The sequence below is a fragment of the Protopterus annectens genome, chromosome 6.part0 (genome assembly GCF_019279795.1).
Source record: "Protopterus annectens isolate FY-2018-M chromosome 6.part0, PAN1.0, whole genome shotgun sequence".
Lineage (NCBI taxonomy): Eukaryota > Metazoa > Chordata > Ceratodontiformes > Protopteridae > Protopterus > Protopterus annectens.
Window position 1 is genome coordinate 272,253,973 of NC_056737.1, and position 21,432 is coordinate 272,275,404.

At 42.0% G+C, this 21,432-nt stretch overlaps 1 protein-coding gene across 1 annotated transcript in view; it reads left to right on the forward strand.

The window, feature by feature from the left end:
• The window catches only part of PALS1 (protein associated with LIN7 1, MAGUK p55 family member), a 2,503,255-nt gene that overhangs the window by 1,442,377 nt on the left and 1,039,446 nt on the right, over positions 1-21,432 (forward strand). The window contains exons 6-7 of the mRNA XM_044074024.1: positions 12,719-12,868; positions 20,265-20,426. Of these exons, the coding sequence (XP_043929959.1) occupies positions 12,719-12,868; positions 20,265-20,426 (312 nt within the window). The remainder of the gene's footprint in view (positions 1-12,718; positions 12,869-20,264; positions 20,427-21,432) is intronic.

Genomic DNA, 21,432 nt, shown 5'->3' on the forward strand with positions numbered 1-21,432 from the left:
CTTCCCTGATGTCAGTGCGCCAGGGGTATATGAGAGGCATCCGACGCCATTTTCTTCAGTCTTTCTTGACGTGGGGTGCCCGAAGCAGAAGCAGTTCGCAAGTGCTGGTCGGCCGACACCTGAGATTTTCGAATTGAGTTTCAGTCCGAAGTCTTCAAAGCTAAGTACCCCGTTGGGGAACCTTTTCTTGCCTCAGTCCGATGTCAGAAAAAGTTAACAATTACATTTCTTGTGGGAAGCAAATACCTCATAAGGACTTTCATTCTTTTTGTATACCTTGCCTAGGCCCAGACCACGATGTCACTGGTTGTCGGTTTTGTGCTAGATTCAATAAGCGAACTATAAAGCGACGCTTTGATTTTGCACGACACTACTTCGGTAGGAAATTTAATTACACTATGCCGTTGGAGCAACCGACTACCGGCGTGCATAAAAAACGCAAAGATAAAGAAAAGCAGCCTAGTTCCAAGCCAGACTCCGAGCCCTCGGCTGGGCCAGTCACCGGTTCTCCGGTTTTCAGTGAGGCGCCTACGCAGCCCCTGGCTACCGCTGAATTGGATCCCCAGACCACTTCGGATTCTCCAGCAGAGAGTTCTAGGCCGACGCAGCCATTTTCTTTAGGCCCTACTGGCGACATTGCAGAAGGAGAAGCCGGTGCTTTAGAAACACCTTCGGTTTCTGAAGGTGTCTTCAGACCGACTACTCTCACCATAAAATCTTATGCTAAACTTAAGACTCCTCTAAAACCAAAAAAGACTACACTTCCGTCTCCAGGTCAAGGCCCTATGCCTAAGAAACAGATGCTTAAAATGGCTGAAGATTTGATTTCTTTGATCAGGGGTTCCCAACCCCCCCGACAAAAGGCCTAGACAAGAGGAGGATTATGCCTCCTCTGATCAAGTGTCTGTTTCCTCAGGCTCCTCTGAGGAACAGGATTACTCCTTTCCCCCTTATGAAGATTGTGATGCTGAAGACACCATTCCCTCAGCTTCTCCCCCTGAAGATTATTCCTTTGGGGAAACCTTACATACCATGAGGGAACATTTCCACTGGGAAGGTCAGGACTACTCCGACTCAAAGAAAAGGCTCCGAGAGTTTCTTTTACTCCCCCAGCACAGACCACTTGCTATCCCCCAGTTTTAGACATTGTGGATGTTGTTTTCTTAGAATCTAATCTAAATCCAGATTCTCTGCCTCCTGCTCCAGCCAAACCAGATAGATACTATAGAGTGCCTGACTCCCACAAATTCCTATACAAAAGCCCTGTTGCTGATCCAGAGACAATCTCCCAGGGTCCCAAAGGGGCTAAGGCTTCTATGGCTAAAAATCCTGTACCCTCTGAAAGGGACTCCAGAGCACTAGATAGGTAGGGGAAGAAGGTTTACACCTCAGCTACTCTAGCTACGAGAGCACTAAATTGTCAATTTCATATGCTTAAATACCAGCAATTCCTAATGTCTCAAATAAAACAAAAGATGGGTACGCACCCTCAACAGTCTGAATTCAAGGAAATGCAGGATCTGTTGCATGCAGTTGAACAGGTGGGCAAACATACTTTACAATGTAGTTTTGATGCCTTGGAAGCTTCCTCTAGAGCAGCCGTTACTGGGTCTGTTATATGTAGGCATGCTTGGTTAAAGGAACAATCTCTGCCTGATCATGTTAAAGCAAAGTTACTAGATGCACCCTTACAGCAGGATGTCTTATTTGGGGTTAAAGCAGAGGAGGTTTTAAAGAAAATGGAAGATCAGGCAAAATTTATGCAGACGGTCAAAGATTTCTTACAGGTACAGCCCCCATGCTTCAGCAGAAATTGGCCAACAAACAATTGTTCCTTTCCAGCTTCTGACAGACCACAGAGGGGTAAATACAGGCGTCCAAGGGGCAGAGGACAAGCACAAATCCTTTACAAACCTCGCCAATGGGGCACTGCAACACAGAAGGGAGGAGAAGACAGGTCCCAAACTACTAGAAGGCAAACACAATGACTTAAACCTCAAACTGCCAAGCAAAACTCTCTTGGCAGCTCCCTTGGGAGGAAAATTAGCACTTTTTGCAGACAACTGAAGCATCGTCACAAAGGACAACTGGGTCCTAGACATTATCTCACAAGGATACAGATTCTATTTCCACACCTTGCCAAGGATAAAAGGAATGCCAAACCTGCCACAAAATCAATGGGCAGAGGCACAAAAACAAATTACAACTCTCATGGGCATGAGAGCCATTCAACTGGTACCTACACAGGAGCAAGGCCAAGGATTTTACTCAAGGCTCTTTCTAGTCCCCAGAAAGGACAATGCTTGGAGACCCATTCTGGACCTTTCAGTTTTAAACACCTTCTTGCAAGTTCCCAAATTCAAGATGCTAACACTACAGCTTCTTCTTCCCATGTTGGGCAAGAAAGCTTGGCTAGTAACGTTGGACCTCAAAGAGGCATACCTGCATGTCCCTATCAGACAAAATTGCAGAAGATACCTCCGTTTCATTGCAGGTTCAACCCATTACCAATTCTCTGCACTGCCCTTTGGCTTACCTACTGCACCCAGGGTCTTCACAAAATGCCTGGCACCAGTAATTGCATACTGCAGACAAAGAGGAATTCAAATATACCCATACCTGGACGACTGCCTCATCCAAGCAGAAAGCAAGGACATTTTCTTACAACACCTGGCTTTTGTAAAACATCTTCTAATTTTCCTAGGGTACACAGTAAACGAAAAGAAATCAAAACTAGTGCCCTCACAAAATATGACATTCCTGGGTGCCAGCTTGAATACAACAGCCCAGATGGCTTATCTGACGCCAGACAAACAACTACAATTAACTCAGTACTTCAGAACAATGGCAACAAAGACCCAACTCCCTGCAAGAAAAATTCTGCAGGCCTTGGGCTTCATGGCATCTTGCATACTACTACTGCCATTTGCAAAACTGCATATGAGGAAATTACAACAATACCTAAAAAGCGTATGGACTCAACACAGCCACAGCTTGGAAACAATGATACCTCTCATTCCCTGCCTTCAACAGGAGTTTCTATGGTGGTCACAGGCATGTCACCTCAACAAGGGTCAGCCTTTCACCTTACCCCCAGCCAGGCAAACTATGACAACAGATGCATCGGACTGTGCCTGGGGGGCACACTTGGCAGGATGGTGCATTCAAGGCATATGGACTGCAGATCAAAGGAATCTGCACATCAATCAGAAAGAAATGCTATATGTACAAAATGCTCTGACAGCCTTCAAGGACCTCTTACATCCAGGACAGCTTATCATGACAGACAACACCACAGTAATGTGGTACATAAACAAGCAAGGGGGGTACACACTCCTACCCTCTATGCAGGCAAGCAATGACCTTGTGGAACACAGCACTGGCTTACCAAGTTCAATTACACGTTCAATTCCTGCCAGGAAAAAAGAACACATTGGCAGATGACCTAAGCAGAAACATCATGGATCCCCACGAGTGGAAACTGGGTCCACAAGTATTTGCAATGATAACTCAAAAATGGGGGCTCCCAGACATCGACCTGTTTGCCAGCCCCTAAAACTATCAACTAACAAAATTTTGCACAAGGACTTTTCACCATCAAGCTTGGAAAGTGGACGCACTCTCATTCAGTTGGAAAATGCTGACAGTATATGCCTTTCCTCCATTACCCCTTCTCACAAAGGTGCTGCTGAAAGGATGGAGAGACCCCAAATGATACTCATTGCCCCAGACTGGCCACACCAGCACTGGTATCCACTATTAAGGAATATGGCCCAGGGCCCACCATGGATTCTACCACAAATTACCCATCTGCTCACACAGCAAGACAATCAGATTCTACTCAGCCAGCTCAAAACCTTAAACTTGGCTGCATGGCAGATCACCTAAGCAACCAGCCAGCTCCTCTCTCACAAACTGTTATGGATTTTATTCTGGAGGCCAGGAGGCCCAGCACCAGGAAAGCCTACTCAGACAAATGGAAAAGGTTTTGCGCCTGGAACCAAGCTAAAGGCCAAAATACCCTTCAGCCTGACATACCTCAGTTTCTGCAATATTTAACTGAGATATTACACAAAGGGCTTTCTTTTTCATCTATTAAAATCCACACCTCAGCTATTTCAGCTCACTACAACATGGATACTCCCTTATTTTCATATCCACTCATAAGGCAATTTCTCAGAGGGGCCAAAAACATTAGGCCTCCCAGGAGAGCACCAACACCTACTTGGGACCTCAACTTTGTTATGGAAAAACTTATGCTACCTCCTTTTGAGCCAGCTTTCTCAGCAGACTTGAAGTTTATATCATGGAAGACTACCCTGTTGCTAGCAATTACTTCAGCGAGAAGAGTTTCAGAGCTTCAGGCACTAATGACAGTAGAGCCTTTCCTCATTTTTGATCAAGACAGAGTTTCTCTATGAACTAACCCCTCCTTTATGCCTAAGGTGATATCCAGTGTGGCTCTAAATCAAACCATCCATTTACCCACCTTCTTTCCAAATCCACAGAACAAAGGAGAAAGACTCCTACATTCCTTGGACATTCACAGGCAGCTACGTTACTACTTGGATAAAACTAAGGTTTTCAGAAAATCTGACCAGCTTTTTGTATCCTATGCTACAGCATCGCAAGGAAAGGTCATCTCAAAACAGACCATTTCCAAATGGATAGGACATTGCATATGTTTTTGCTACACCCACCATGGAAAACCAGTTCCTGCTAGCATAAGGCCCCACTCTACCAGGGCAGCAGCTACATCTACAGCCTTCCTCAGGGAGGTGCCAACCAAGGATATTCTGGAAGCTGCAACTTGGAGTTCAGTACACACCTTCACCAAACATTACCACTTACCACTTTACTCTAAGACTAGAGCTGGCTTTGCCACTGCAGTTTTGCAGGGCCTTCTAGCCTCCTCTAACCCTGTTTGACTCCACCTCCCATCCTTAGCTTTGGGATTCTACTCAAGTGTGATGACTGCAGCAGGGTAACACGATGAACATAGTGCAGTTTTGTACCTACCATAAATGTAGATGTTCGAGTGTATACCCTGCTGCAGTCCAGGTTACCCTCCCTCCATCCCCTCTGACCTAACTAAGACCTTTCTATACCTTAAAATCTGTTACAACCTTTGTGGTGTATTTGCTTATAGCTGGAGGGATTTTTTGTTTATGCTACACTTTTTATTATGGGTACTATCTACTGACCACCATTTGGGGGGGGGGGGGCACCTGACATCTGGGGCAAGAAAAACTGAAGAAAATGGTGTCGGATGCCTCTCATATACCCCTGGTGCACTGACGTCAGGGAAGAAGTGACAGCAGCCGACGCCAGACCAAGACTTTGGAATTCGGGCCGACTGCGGGACCGCCTGACGGCAGGATAACCCAAGTGTGATGACTGCAGCAGGGTATACACTCGAACATCTACATTTATGGTAGGTACAAAACTGTACTATTTATACCTAGTTTAGTGAGTTTATCTATAATTCCAGAGTGGGGGATGGTGTCAAACCTTGGCTAGATCTAGATAGGCTGTGTGAACCACCTTTCCCTCATCTATGGCTTTGGTGACTACTTCAAAGAAGTCTATCTGGTTTAGGAGACATGATCTGCCTTTTACAAACCAGAACTGGGTGGGGTCCTGAGTTTGGAGATTACTGATGTCATTATTTATAAGTTCCATGATGATACGTTCCATAGCCTTGCAGACCAGGATCGTTAGGCTATTGGGGCGGTATTTTCCGGGGTCTGTGGTGGTTCCCCCTTTGTGGAGTTGGGATAACTATCGCTGTGAGCCATTCAGTGGGCACATAGCCTGAGGTGAGGCTATGATTGAACATGGTACTTAGGTGGGGTGCCAGTTCGTTCTGTAGTTCATGTAGAACACAGCCTGGGATGTTGTCAGGTCCCATGGATGCTGTGTTCTTGGCTTTGGATAGTGTGTTTTTTACCTGTGCAGCCGTGATTACAGGATCTTTGCATTCTTCTGGTATAGAGATGTGCCCTTTAGGGGATGACAGGGGGTAAAGTTAGCACTGAACCTATCTGCCAGGATGTTGGCAATATAAGTTGGTTGTATATATTTAGTGCTATTGTGCTGTAACTCAGAGCAGATCTGAGTGTTGCCATTGAGATTCTTGACATAGCTATAGAGTGCTTTGTGGTTGTCTTTAGAGTCAGTGGCGATTTTGTTTTCATAACTAGCTTTGGAGGATTTTGTGAGGGATCTCAGCTTCTTACTGAGGCTGACCAGGGAGTTTCTCCAGTCATGGGATTTTATTCTTTTTTGCAAAAGTTTCTTTCTTCTGTTGTAGAGTTTGTTTATGGCAGGGGACCACCAGATTGGCTTCCTTTTTTTGGAGGATAGCATCTTGGTTCGGTTAGGGATTGCATGATCCATTCACTCGTTTAAGTGCTTATAAAGTGCATTTGTGTAGGATTCAGCAGTCATACCCCTATTGCCCATCAGCATGGGTGTCGTAAAGTTTGCCACTTCTGTCTTAAGAAGAGTGAAGTTGGCTTTGGATAAATTTTTTACTGTGGTTTCCCTAATGGGGGGTGGGGGAGGGATGTGGATATCTAGGGTGATTAGCTTGTGGTCGGATCTGACCAACGAGGAATTGACCTCTGATGTGGAGCACTGGTTGCCCATGTTGGTAATAACCAGGTCTAGAATATTGCTGCCCCCTGGTGGGGGGTGTTTGATAAGTTGATCCCAGGCATTGGAATTTATGAATTCCAGAAAACGTTGAGCACAAGAGTTGGTACATGAGTAGTTTTCCCAGTTAATGGTAGGGTAGTTGAAATCACCCATTATTAGGGTGTTAGGTTGTACCCTAATATTTTCCAGTGCATCAGGAAATGAGAAGTGGGAATCCTGGGGCATGGTGGGGGATCTGTAGCAAGCTACAATTTGGATTACGATCTTGCCCAGAGTTAGTTGCACTTGGCTAATCTCGGATGCATTATGCTGAGCAACTAGCCTGGAGGTGTGTATATCCTTAATGAATATGGACATGCCTCCACCTTTAGTGTTTTGGTCCAGGTTAGGTGGCCGAAAGGTGTGGTATGAATTATAGCCTGGTAATGCAGGGGGTACACTCTGGAGCCTTGAACCAGGTCCCTGTCACTGCACAGATGCCGATGTTCTCCATTTTAAGGATTACCTCGAGTGAGTGCATTTTGAGGTTTAGACTTCTAGCATTGAGTAGCAGTACCCTCAGATTCTTCTTGCCTGTACCTGTTACGGTGGTGAATTTGTCATTTGAACCTTGCCTAAAAAAGGCACTATAGGGGTGGCTAGAGCCTTAGCCAGTATCCGGAATCCCAGGGACGACAGGTGCAAGCCATCTCTGGCAAAGCATCGTGGTTTGTCGATCATGTCATCCCAGGCAGACAGATACTGGATCCCCTTAGAATGACACCAGAAGCTTAGCCAATTGTTGAAGTCCATAATTTTGTCCTTGTACTGTGGTATCATTCTGGGTGACGGCAGGATGCTACTCAGGGCTAGGGTGATACCTGCCTGGGCTGCAAGATCGGACAGCTCCACCATGTCCTTTTTTATGTAGTCCAAGGAGGTACGTCTCCGGTCATTCACACCAACATGGACAATGACAGAGTCATATTTGTACTTATTGTGGAGTGACATGAGTGCATGCGTTATGTGGCGGATCCTGGCACCCGACAGGCAGCTGACAGTAACTTTCTCCTTGTTTAGCCTGGTGAGTGGAACATCAGTGTGCCTGACTATAGAGTCACCTATGACTTGAGCGTTGGGTATTATTAACAGTACCACTGAATTTTTACAATTTACTTATTCTTTTAGTATGGAAAGCATCAACTATCTGGATATTGAGTTAACTCTTGATAATACTGAGCACAAACTAATTTCAAGAATTTTTAGGAAATCTACTTTTTCTAACATCTATTTAGAGTTCTGTAGTTGTCACCCATACTACCAAAAGAGATTGGTAGTTAAGGGACAGCTAGAGCAGCAAGGATGGTCACCAGTGAATTACATTTCCTAAATGAAGTGGATTATATGTTGGGTATGTTCAGGAAAAGGGGATATCCTAATAGCCTTTTATAGAAGGTATGTCATGAAGTAGTGTATAAAAGACAATCTATTTTGAATCACCAGCTTCCAATAATGGAAGGGAAGTAGAAATTACAAGCGAGAGTAATATAGATGAAGCTTATTGTTTTAAAGGGAGGTTTTCTTTTATTACTTTTTATAATAAGCACAGTATGGCTATAGTTAAAGCAGTTGATAAAAATTGGGATTTGTTTTACACTGGGTAAAGCTGTCAAAGATTTGCTTGGTCATGCACCAATTATAGTATTCAAGAAGGATCTGTGTTTCAAAAATGTACTGGAGAGCAATAGACCCAGCCCTTTCTTATTTTTAGTAACAAACCTTTGGGTAATTTCAAATGTGAAATGTGTAAACAATGTCCACATATTTTAGTTACCAAAGAAAATTTTCAATTAGGGCAAATGGTGTTTTATGCAAAAGGCCACTTTAGTTGTCACTCTAAAAATGTAGTATACATGGAAAAGTGCTTGCAGTGTCCTATATTCTACATTGGTAAGACTTAGACGTTTTTGCAAAAGAATATATGAACATCTATCAGATGTTAAAAAAGGCAGGTCAACTAATGCATTATGTAAACATGTTTGTGTATTTCCTGAACTTAATTTTGGTTTTGTCATTATTCAGCAGATTTTGCAGGATACACAAGGCAAAATATTACCTGTACATTTAGACTTGTGGGAATTAAAAGTGGCAACTTCACCTGAACTCATCCAGGCTTGAATGAACATCTTGGTATAAATAGTTTTAAAACTCAAGCACTCGGGTAATACATTTAGTGATTATGTATTCAGTATTTGTTACACCTTATTAGTTGGTTAATTTGATTATTGTTTTACATTAATTGGCAGTGAAGCTTTTTATAATGCTTACCTTTTAGCTTGTTTTAGGTTCTGATGAAGTCCCTTAATATTGTCGGGATGAAAGCGCTTAACTGTTAACTTTTTGTAGTGTATTGAATACTTTGGGCTCAGTCAATAAACTTATTTTATATATCCAGTTGTCCTTGGCACCAGGCTGTTTTCGTTGAATTTTCTGTTTGTTTCTTGACCTTTTTGAAGAAGTTGATCAGGATATAAGTATGCAGGTTCTCTTCTTGACAAAAAAAAAAAACAAACAGGCTCAAATGTTTGTAGGTTTTGTATGTCAATATTAATTCCATAATGATCCTTTCCATTGCCTTACAGACGAAGCTGGTCAGACTTACTGGTCTATAATTACATGTCTGTTGACGTCCCACCCTTTTGCATGGAAATGACTGTTGCTGTCCTCCATTTGTCTGCGACAAAGCCTGTTTGGATGCTGATGTTGATTATCCTTTGTAGAACAAGTCCTCTTTCAGGCTGGCCAGTTGGCATCCCTAGTATGTTTTCCTGCCCCATAGAAACAGTGTTCTTGACCTTGGATAGTGCTTTGAGGACTTGATCTTGAGAGATGTGGGTATGTGGATTCTGTCGTGTGATCTGGGAATAGCAGGGACGCAGAATGAAGTTAAAGCTAAATTTATTCGCTAGTTGATTGGCCATGTCCTCTGCGTCGTAATATTCTTTTACATCATTTACTGTTTGCTCTCTACAGTGCAAAGCATTGATTCTGAAGTTTCTAACACAGGCAAAAGACAACTACAAAACTGTTTTTAAGTGGGTGGCTGTTTTTATCTCATATGCAGCTTTGGTTTATTTGATCAGGGTCTGGAGTTCCCTGTTAATTTCAACAAGACTGTTAGCATCTAGAAAGTTGCATTTATTTTTATGTGCAATATGCTGGTTTTCTTTTGTTAGTCTGTTTGGGTTCAACCGTATATTTTTTGTCATTGTATTTACTTTCGAGGAGGGACAAGATGCATCTCTGCAGCTAATTACATGTGCATTGAATTTGGCAGTAAAGGGTTTTGTGAGTGTTGAGGCGTCCTCACTTTTGAAGAGTATGTTGAATTTAACCAGGTCATCCTTTGGATTTACTAGACTAGCTTTCGCATAATTTCTGAATACAAACTTATTAGTCTTATAGTGAATATGACTGATTTATGGTCCGATTTGACAGAGGAGGAGGGTACAACTGGTGGAGAACAAAGCTGTCCCATATTGATGAGAACCAAGTGCAGTATTTTATCACCCCTAGTTAGGGTGAGGACTAGCTGGTCCATTGAGTTTATTTTTATGAAGTCCAGAAATCATTGGGCATTCATATTAGGGGTTATACAAGTCTCCCAATTGATGGTGGGGTAGCTGAAGTCTTCTTAGGAGAAGGATGGTTGGCTGAATGCATAGGGACTCCATACTAGTCAGGTAGGAGGTAATGGGATAAGGGCTAAGGGGCTCCTGTAGTTGGCCTTAATGTAATTGTTTTACAGATGTAGACACACCACCCCATTCACTGCCTTCATCTAGTGTGGTGGGCCCAAACATGTGGATAGGCATTGAAACCTTGTACTAAAGGGATGCTCTCAGTGGTCTTTGAACAAAGTATCTGTGACTATGAATACATTGATGCATTTCAGAATAAGGAGCATCTCATTCGAATTCTGTTTTGTTATACTGAAAATTTTAAATATACAATTATTGTAAAAATGCAGGCACATGAAGACTGAAGATCAAATTAAATAAATGCATGTATACAGATGTCAGTACAGTGCATATTGTAACACTTGCGCATTTAAAAAAAACTTGTCAGTTAAGCTAACAAGTGGGCACCAGTGTATGTGTAGACTTCAAAGATGGATCAGTCTATTGAGCATTTCATCTTTTGCTGAGAGAAAAAGGACATACAGTTTATAACTCTAAATGGTGAAGTCCTTATGTATTGGAGATATATGAATGACTTTAACATTGTTTTCTGCCTTTTTAGTAAATAACACCTTTTAAGCTGTCATGCTACAAGTGGGAACCCAAGCATTGTAATGCATGTTTATATTACCTCATGTATACTGTACTGTTGGTAAACATTTTTATGGTGTTATGTAATACTTTGTGGAGTTTTTCTTCCCGGTCCTCTGCTGAAAAAGGGTGCAAGCTCAGTCAGACATTCCCGGTCAGCAAAATGTCAAATAAATAACCAAAACATCACCTAGTTTTTTTAATCAATTTCACTCCTGATTTTAGTGCTTTATTTCACTACTACTGTCATTTCTGCAGTGTGCTACCCACTGCTTTTAAGTACAATGGTACTAATGTAAGTTATTTAGTTGTCTTTCATTACTTAAACTGTATAAACTAGTTTTAGTATCTGTTTGCACACTGTTGTACATTTGTCTTTCATTACTTAAACTGCAAAAATTAATTTCATTGTCAGTTTGCACTCTGTCTTTGACCTCTGTTGAACATGGAAATGTTAAGTAAAATAAACATGCTGCCGTTCACCTACATATAAGTTAGCAGAAGGGAAGAGAATAAACTCAAAGCTGGTTAATAACTGATAAAATATGGAAAAGAAGTCAATAGTCTGCTGTTAGGAGGAGGACCTTGTATTTCCCCAGTGTTTCATTGAATGAAGTCTTGTTGAAGACTGAAGCAGATAAAACTGTTTATATTTTCAACTAAATTAATTAACATAGAAGCAATTTTTGCATAGGCAAGCCCATCTGTGCCTTCTCTTACTTGTATTATACAGTGGGGAAGATGCAATATTTTTAAATTCAGCTGTTAAGCAGTTCTGCTTAATTCTACTGCAGTTTGTCATTATACCAGGTGGTCAGCTAAAATGCTTCAGTCAATTCAACACATGATCTGCTGGGAAGTGACCACATATTCATTGCAAAATACACACACACACACACACACACACACACACACACACCTTTAATGTACCCAAGTACATGTGCGTGTTTAATATGTGCACACACAGATATGTGCATGTGTAGTGGTAGATTGTTGAAAAGTTTTCCCTGAATCAGACTGCCTAACTGAGCCTGGGGAATAGGAAATAAGGGAGAACATTTAAAAAGTGTTAGAGATCTTGTCAAGTCACGCCTGTCGTTTAGCTGCTGTGGTTTCTGTGTAGTCTGTTATACCATCATATTTAGCATTCCTTATCCGAAATTCTGTGTTTTTTTTATGCAAATTTAGAACTGTTTTAAAAGTATCTGTATCAGTAAAAACTGAATTAATCCCATATAGATTCCTTGCATCAAAGTATATGAGGCTGAATAGCTGAATTCCTCTTATTCTTAACAAAAGCAAAACAAAAAAAAAGCACTGTCACCTTTTGCTCTGATTTTAACTGCACAGAGGCTGAGAGGTATGAACCAACATTAGCTTAATGCAGCCGTACCATTTAAGTTACAGGTCATGGTAAAGGCGTATCTTGAGTTTTAGGCTGTCATTTGATTTGAGCTGTTACAGAGCACTTCCAGAGCTTTCAAGCAGTTATTGTGTGATACACGTGTAAAGCCCGTACTGTTTTAAAGAAACTCTGTTCACATCAAGTTGATCAACAAGAAGTCTGCTCCTATCATCTTTTCCTTTTGTTTGCAAATCTTTATAGAACCATAAAAAATCCACATTAATGTGTAATTCAGATAGGAAACTTAGTGCTGCTACTAAGCAAGCTAGAGTAAGGCATCTGGAGGTATATGCTGGTACTTTTAGTTTATTGGATTTTAACTATTCTTTTTTCATAACTGTAGGCATTTCTAAATGCTCATGATCGAGTAGCAGAACAAGAAATGCAGTTGGAACCAGTAATTGCGGAAGATCACGTTTACGAGAGAGTAGCCCAGTATGGAGGGGAAACGGTTAAAATTGTTCGAATTGAAAAGGCCAGGGACGTGCCTCTTGTAAGTCTGTGTTTTGTAAAGTAATAATAGGAAACAAGGCACTTAATTTTTTTGCGTTTGAAAAAAATGCCTGTGATTAGAAGTATTATAACCTGAAAAGCTAAACTGTGTGGGAGAAGAAAATGCATTTATTACACAAATGAGAACTTGCACAGAAGAGTGTCGTATTGCACTACTGTTTAAGTAGGTCTTTGCCCTTAAAGAGCTTAATTTTGCCACTGTACCTATGCAGTCATTTTGTTAGTGTTTTTCTCTTGCTGCCTTGCTGTTGTACTTTTTGTTTATTTCCAACATTTTGTGCTTGTATTGTATTACATCTTGCCTATTCATGAGTTGATCTCCTTCGGTTCTGAAGCAAGCTGTGCTGAATGATCCATGGATGTTTGAGTCTTCTGCATTGTTCATTGCAAAATGCCAGTCTTAATAAACATGGTTGCTTACTAGACTGCGTGTTTCTTTGGTAAGTAGGCAGTAAATTTACCAAGTTTACATACCTAATTAAAAGGCATATATTCTTTTGTGAACTAAAAGGCATAGATTCTTTTGTGAACTAAAATGAGTTTCACTGTTACATATGTATAAGAGTTTAGTTGTGTTTGGTGTGACTTTTATCTACGTAATTTAAATTTCTTGCATTTATTTATGTGGCATGGAGTATGTGAGGCAAGAATGATATTGATATGCTGCTTGTTGATGTTTGGTGTGAGGAGGATGTGAGGCACTAACAGCAGAATCATTAATGCTTGGGAGCTTTATCACAGGAAGTTACTATGACATCACCCACTGATTATTCCCCACATTTAGCTGATAACACTTTAATACCAGTATTTGTAATCCTAAGCAGTGTGATAAAGTTTGTATTATCACAAACTTTAGTAATTGGATTTGTCTATTCTAGCTGTGGAATGGTTCCATAGAGTCTGTAAAAAAAAGTCACCATACTGTCACGACTTTATTTCAGTGTTGTCACTTGTCTTCCCTGAGACTGTGCGTTGTTTTCACTGTTTTGTGTTCTCCTTGGGGCTTCTTGTATGATTTAAGTTATTGTGGTTTCTCCATTGAAAGTGGAACACATGGATGTTCTTTGTGTTTCACAGTTGCAGTCATTACATTTGGGTTGTCTGCCTGCAGGTAGCCCTCAGCCAGCCTGAATATCAGTCTTGGATCCCTCTGTCAGATGCTGTCTCTCCTTCTATGATGTCAGGGGTATAAAACATGCAGCCGACACCATTACATCAGTCTTTCTTGCTGCGCGGTGCCTGAAGCAGAAGCAGTTCACAAGTGCCAGTCGGCCGACTCCTGAAATTTTCCTTTTCAAGTTTCAGAACCGAAGTCTTCAAAAAAACTAAGTACCCTGGTGGGGATCCTTTTTCTTGCTCTAAACCGATGTCAGTAAAAGTTAACAATTGTATTACCTGTGGAAACCAAATACCTCATAAAGATTTTCATTTGTACTGCATTCCTTGCTTAGGCCCAGACCACGATGTCCTTCGCTGTCAGTTTTGTGCCTTATTCAACCCTCGAACTATTCGTCGTCAGTTCATTTTTGCAGCAAATTATTTTCGTACTCTGTTTAACTATCCAGAAATGGCTTCGATAAGCCATCCGACTACCGACATTCCGAAAAAATGTAAAGATAAAGACAGACCGCATAGGTCCAAAGCTGCCGACGACGCTTCCGTTAAGCTAGTCGCCAGTTCGCCGGTAATCACTGAGGCGCTTTCACAGCCCCTGATACCCACTACTTCAGATTCGCAGGCCTCTACTGAGACTCATTTGGAGTCCGGTATGCTGTGAGATGCTTCTTCCACCATGGAACCTGCGGATGTCTCTACCTTGGATGGGTCTGGAGCCGCTGTGCAGGCACCGGCTTCTGAGGGTGTATCCAGGCCTACTGACTTGCATTTCAAACGGACACCATCTTCTTCAATGCCTAAAACTCGACCCATGCCTAGAAAACCGATGTCCAAACTGCATGGTCAGGCCCATATGCCTAAAAAACAAATGATAAGAATGGCTGAAGACCTTATTACTTTAATTAGGGGAAGCCAGCCTTCACCCTCTAAGAGAGCAAGAACTGATTTTCCTTCTGATTCTTCTGATCAGGATTCTGAAATTTCTGTTTCTTCTGATTACCAGGATTTGCCCTTATCTACCTATGAGGATTCTGATGCAGAGCACTCCATTCCCTCTGCTTCCCCTCCAGAAGATTTTTCTTTTGGTGAAACCTTGCACACTCTTAGGGAGCATTTCCGCTGGGAAAGCCAGGATTACTCTGACTCCAAAAAGAAGCTTAGGGAATTCTTACTCCTGCCTTAACACAGGCCTTTAGCTGTCCTTCTTGTCCTGGACATTGTAGATGATGCCTTCTTGGAATCTTGCCTGGCCCCCGACACTTTACCTCCAGCTCCCAGGAAACCTGACAGGTATTAGAGTACCTGACTCTCACAAGTTCCTTTTCAAGAATCCTACTGCGTACCCAGAGACCATTTCCCAAGGATCTAAAGGCATTAAGGCTACTACTGCCAAAAACCTTACACCCTCTGATAGAGATTCCAGGGCTTTGGACAGATGGGGTAAGAAGGTATGCACTTCTGCTACTTTAGCCATTAGAGCCTTAAACTGCCAGTTTCATGTGTTAAAAGTATCAGCAGCATATTATGGGACTACTTAAACAGAAAATTATGTTGATTCCTTACTGTGCTGAAAGTAAAGAATTACAGGATTTAATGCATTCTGCTGAACAAGTTGGTAAACATATTTTACAATGTGGTTTTGACTCTTTAGAAGCATCTTGTAGGGCTGCTGTCACTGGGTCTGTTCTTAGAAGACATACTTGGCTTAAGGAGCACAATTTGCCAGATCATGTTAAAGCTAAATTACTGGATGCTCCCTTAAACCAAGACCGCCTGTTGGGCAACAAAGCAGAAAAAGTCCTTAAAAAGATGGAGGATAAAAGCCAAATCTCTGCAAACTGTTAAAGATTTCCTGCAAGTACAGCCTCCCAAATATAGTATGCATTGGCCTTCTAAGAATTGGTCATTTCCTGTCTCTTCCAGGCCTTCTCAGTCCAAACCCAGGAACAGCAGACCACCTAGGCTACAGCCTCAAGGTACTCACAGGCCTAAGCAGTGGGTGGCTCCCACTTCCAAACAAGTAGTAAGACACCCCCCTATGGAAAATGTCACAATGACTTAACCTTAAACCTTCCAAGCCCTGCTCAACTGCCTGCTCCCTTAGGTGGAAAGATCGCCCTGCATGCAAAAAACTGGAAACTCATTACCCAGGACAAATGGGCTTTAAATAGAGTTTCCCAAGGATACAGATTCCACTTCCACACCTTAACCAGCCATTTGGCCAGACCTACTCCCAAATCAGTGAGCAGAGGCTCAACAGCAGGTTCTCTCTCTTCTAAGTATCAGGGCTATTCAACCTTTCCCAGCAGAAGAAAGGGGACAAGGTTTTTACTCAAGACCTTTCCTGGTACCCAGAAAAGATAGCTCCTGGTGTCCTATCCTGGACCTCTCTATTCTAAACACCTTTTTGATAATCCCAAAATTCAAAATGCTGACACTTCAACAGCTGCTTCCTATGCTAGGCAAAGATGCCTGGTTTGGCAACCTTAGACTTAAAGGAAGCTTACCTGCACATTCCAATAAGGGAATCTTGCAGAAAATACCTACGCTTCGGAGCAGGCTCTATGCGCTATCAGTTCTCTGCACTTCCCTTTGGCCTATCTACTGTGCCCAGGGTATTCACAAAATGCCTACGTCCAATCATTGCATTTTGCAGGCAAAGGAATATTCAGATATACCCATACCTGGATGATTGTCTAATTCAGGCAGAAACCCTGGACATGCAACTAAATCATCTGGCATGTCTAACCGCACTGGGGTACACCATAAACGAAAAGAAATCTCATGTAGTATCCTGTCAACAAATTGTATTCCTGGGAGCAAGCTTGAACACAACTTCCCAGATGGCTTACTCACGCCAGAGAAACAAGTTTATTTGACAGCCTACTTCAAACTCCTGGCCACAAAGACCCAGCTATCTGCAAGGAAAGTCCTGCAAACCCTGGGGTTCATGGCCTCTTGCATTCTACTAATTCCATATGTAAGACTGCATATGAGGAAACTACAATGATATCTAAAAAGCCTATGGTGTCAACATTCTCAGGACCTGGAATCAGCAATTCCTATCATTCCTTGTATAAAGACAGAGTTCCTTTGGTGGGCAGAGGCCTGCTACCACAACAAGGGGCTCCCATTCACTCTACCCCCTGCCGCCCAAACCCTAACAACAGACGCATCAGACTGTTCATGGGGGGGCTCACTTGGAAGGGCAGTGCATTCAGGGCAAATGGAACCAGAGTCAGATGCACCTGCATATCAATCAAAAAGAAATGTTAGCTGTACAGAATTCCCTGACAGCCTTTAAGGACCACATTCTTCCAGGACAATTATTGGTAAAGACAGGCAACACCACTGTTATGTGGTACATAAACAAGTAGGGGGGAACCCACTCGTATCCTCTCCGCAGACTAGCCATGGCTCTGTGGAATACAGCCTTGAGCCACCAAGTGCACCTACAAGCTCAATTCCTGCCAGGCAAGCTGAATTTACTGGCAGATGACCTAAGCAGAAATCTCATGGACCCACACGAGTGCAAACTGGAACCAAAGATATTCAAACTTTTGAGAAACAAATGGAGGAATCCAGAGACAGACCTGTTTGCCTCCCCTCAGAACTACCAATTGGACAAATTCTGCACAAGGACTTCCCACAGCCAAGCTTGGAAAGTGGTTGCCCTGTCCTTCACCTGGGAAAGCCTCTCAGTTTATGCCTTTCCCCCTCTGCCTCTCCTCTCGAAAGTTCTGCTAAAGGTCAAACAGGACAAACCAAGGACAATACTGATTGCACCAGACTGGCCACGCCAGCACTGGTACCCTCTCTTGCACAGTGTGTCACTGCTTGAACCATGGCACCTGCCCCAAACCACTTCCCTGCTGTCCCAGCAAGGGGAGCAGATTCTACACCATCAGCTTCAAACCCTGAACCTTGCAGCCTGGATAATTCCTTGAGCTCTTCAGTAGCATCCCTCATTAAGCAGGTGCTAGATGTCATTCTGGAGGCAAGAAGGCCTAGTACTAGAAAATTCTATGCTGAAAAGTGGAAAAGATACTGTTCCTGGAGCCAGACTCAGGGAGGGGCACAAAAGTGCCCAGTTTACCACATATTCTTCAATACTTAACAGAGATGCTCCACAAGGGCCTTTCCTTTTCGTCAATTAAAATTCATGCCTCAGCCATTTCAGCACATTGTAATACTGAGCCACCCCCTCTTCTCTCACCCCCTGCTGAAACAATTCCTCAGAGGGCCCAAAAATTTAAGACCACCCAGGAGAGCCCCTACTCCAGCCTGGGACCTTAACGTTGTATTGGAAAAGCTCACTCTACCTCCTTGTGAGCCAGCTGCAACTGGAGAGTTGAAATTCCTTTCCTGGAAAACAGCCTTCCTTCTAGCCATCACTTCCGCAAGAAGAGTGTCTGAATTACAGGCCCTCATGACAGTGGAGCCCTTCATCATCTTCCATGCAGACAGGGTGTCCCTCAGGACCAGTCCTTCCTTTATGCCCAAGGTGGTATCCAGTGTGGCCCTTAATCAGTCCATTCATTTGCCAACCTTCTTTCCTAATCTACAGAACAAAGGAGAATGAATACTGCACTCTTTGGATGTGCACAGGCAACTTAGATTTTATTTGGACAGGACTAAGCCTCTTAGAAAAACTGAACAGCTGCTAGTTGCCTTTGCTGCAGGGGCAGAGGGGAAGGCCATTTCAAAGCAAACCATTTCAAAGTAGATAGGCCATTGCATTCATTTTTGCTAATAAGCACCTTGGAAAACCTACCCCACAGGGGATAAGATCACATTCTACCAGAGCTGCATCTACTTCTACAGCCTTTCTCAGAGGTGTCCCTACCCAGGGACATCCTAGAAGCTGCTACCTGGAGCTCTGTACATACCTTCACCAAGCATTACCACTTGCCTATTTTTTTATAAATCCAGAGCTAGTTTTGCCACTGCAGTCTTGCAGGGCTTAATAGCTGGTCCTAATGCTCTGCAACTGCCTCCTCCCTTTCTTAGCTTTGGGAATCTACCCAAATGTAATGACTTGCAGCAGTGAAACATGAAGAACATAGTACAGTTGTGTACACTTACCATAAATGTAGATGTTAGAGTGTATTCACTGTTGCAGTCCTGGTTACCCTCCCTCCAGCCCCATGACTTCTCTTGGCTATACCTTTCTTCTTGTTTAGTGTATTTCAGCTTTCTGGTGTATTTCCTTTTTGTTGCAGTTGTAACCTTGTATATAATTGCTTCCCGTTATGGGGGCATCTGACATCTGGGGCAAGAAAAACGGATGTAATGGCTTTGGCTGCATGCTTTATACCACACTTGACCTCATGGAAGAAGAAACAGCATCTGACGCAGGACCCAAGACTTTGATATTCAGGCCGGTTGAGGGCTACCTGCAGGCAGATAACCCAAATGTAATTACTGCAGCAGTGAATACACTCTAACATCTACATTTATTTTAAGTGTACACAACTGTACTTTCCATATTGATCACTTTTTATTTTAGTAATCTCAAGCAGCATGCCACAGATAGCTGATTACTTATTCACTAGAAAGTATCTATTTTGCTATTTTATTGAATGATAGTATCATATAGCTATATAAGTGACTTTTTATCCAAATTGTAGCCTTATCTTGTTAGCTTATGCTCCTTCCAGCGAAGCCCTCGTGACCAAACCACACCAACCATGTGTAAATCTAGCATTACCCACACCCAGATGTGGGTTATTGCTTAAATATGCCAGTGTGGGGGAAGGGTCAAACTTAGAAAAGGTCAGCTACTTTCAGCACTCAGCAGTGAAAATTATTAGCCCTCTTTTCTAGAGTGTGCATTTTTGTTTTTGCTTCTTCTTGGTACTTTTTAGCCAGTAGGGGATCTCTGCAACATACAAAGTTACTTGTAACAAAGTGTGCAGTTATTATTACAGAACTCTTACTTCTGCCTTAAGCTGTGTGATTATTGTATCATCTAGTAACTTTATGTTCGTATTACGTACTGAAGGCTTTAGTACATCCTTGCTCAAACCTTGCTTTATGATACAATGATTTTATTTTTTGTGGTAAAGAACTTCAAATATTTTTCCCTCTGAAAGTTGCAAACTAATAAAATATTTGTCCCCAGAAGGTCTTTTAGAGTTTCTATATACCTGCATTTATGATAATAGGAAAAAAGTTTGCCGAAAATAAAAATACAAAACATGTTAAATTTGTAACAGGCACATTTATTACAAGGTAAGCATTATTTGCTTCTGTTGTAGGGTGCCACTGTTCGCAATGAGTTGGAGTCTGTGATCATCAGCAGAATAGTAAAAGGAGGAGCAGCAGAAAAGAGTGGCTTACTGCATGAAGGAGATGAAATTCTGGAAATAAATGACACCGAGATTCGTGGAAAGGATGTGAATGAAGTTTTTGAATTGCTGGTAAGTATTTTTTTTTTAAAATACTTATTTCCTAGTATTACTTTTTTTGTATCTTTCACTATTTCATAAATAAAATCGAATTCATAAATCTCAGTAGAGAGCAGCTAATTATTTTGTGAATTTTAAGTATGTATACTTTTGTGTGCTGTAACCCACGGTGGTGGTGCTGCGGTAGCATTGTAGCCTCACAGTAAGACGCTGTCTGGTTCAATTCTCAGCTAGAGCGTCTTCTGCATGGAGACATGCATGAATGGGCGTACCTTCGTTGAAGGTTATGTGTCAGGGCTGGTAACTCGGCATGTAAAAATCAACTACCAATCCTTAGCGGACCGGAGTTCCGCTGTGGCGACCCCTAACCGGGAAAAGCCGAAGGACACAACAACAACATACTTTTGTGTGCTGTAAACAGATATGGCTTGTCTGCACCCACTAAGAGTTCATTTAAGCTTCTGTTCCCTGCAACCCTGAATTAGATTTTGCGGGTCATCGTATATACAAATGGATATTTTTATAAAATACAAAGTGACAAAATTCCCTTTGCAGCAGGAAATAATAATCATCACTTTCTAGTGGTCCTTTCAGGCTGTTAAATTTGCACTTCAGATTAGCATTCCTTACTATTTGTATACCATGCTTCTTTAGGAACCCTCTCTTGTAATATTTCAGCTTTCAACATAGAAGCATTTTTTTAAGTAAAAAATACTAACACTAAGTAAGGAAAGTCTGACCTGCTGAGTTAGCTTTTTGCTGATAATTTACTTTTTTTTTTCTCCAACCTGTTACTCATGGAGTTTTTTTCTGTGGCCACATATTTCTTAAAAGTCTTCCAAATGCCGTCCCTACATTTGTTTAGAATGTTAGATGTCATTTTTCATATTATCCTTGAACCATTTTTATCTTTTTTTAATAATTGTCCCCATTCTTTCATAGCCACTATTGTCCCCATTCTTGCATAGACATTTTACATTTGTTTTTTTTTTTTTTTTTGAAGTGTGCTTCCCCATTT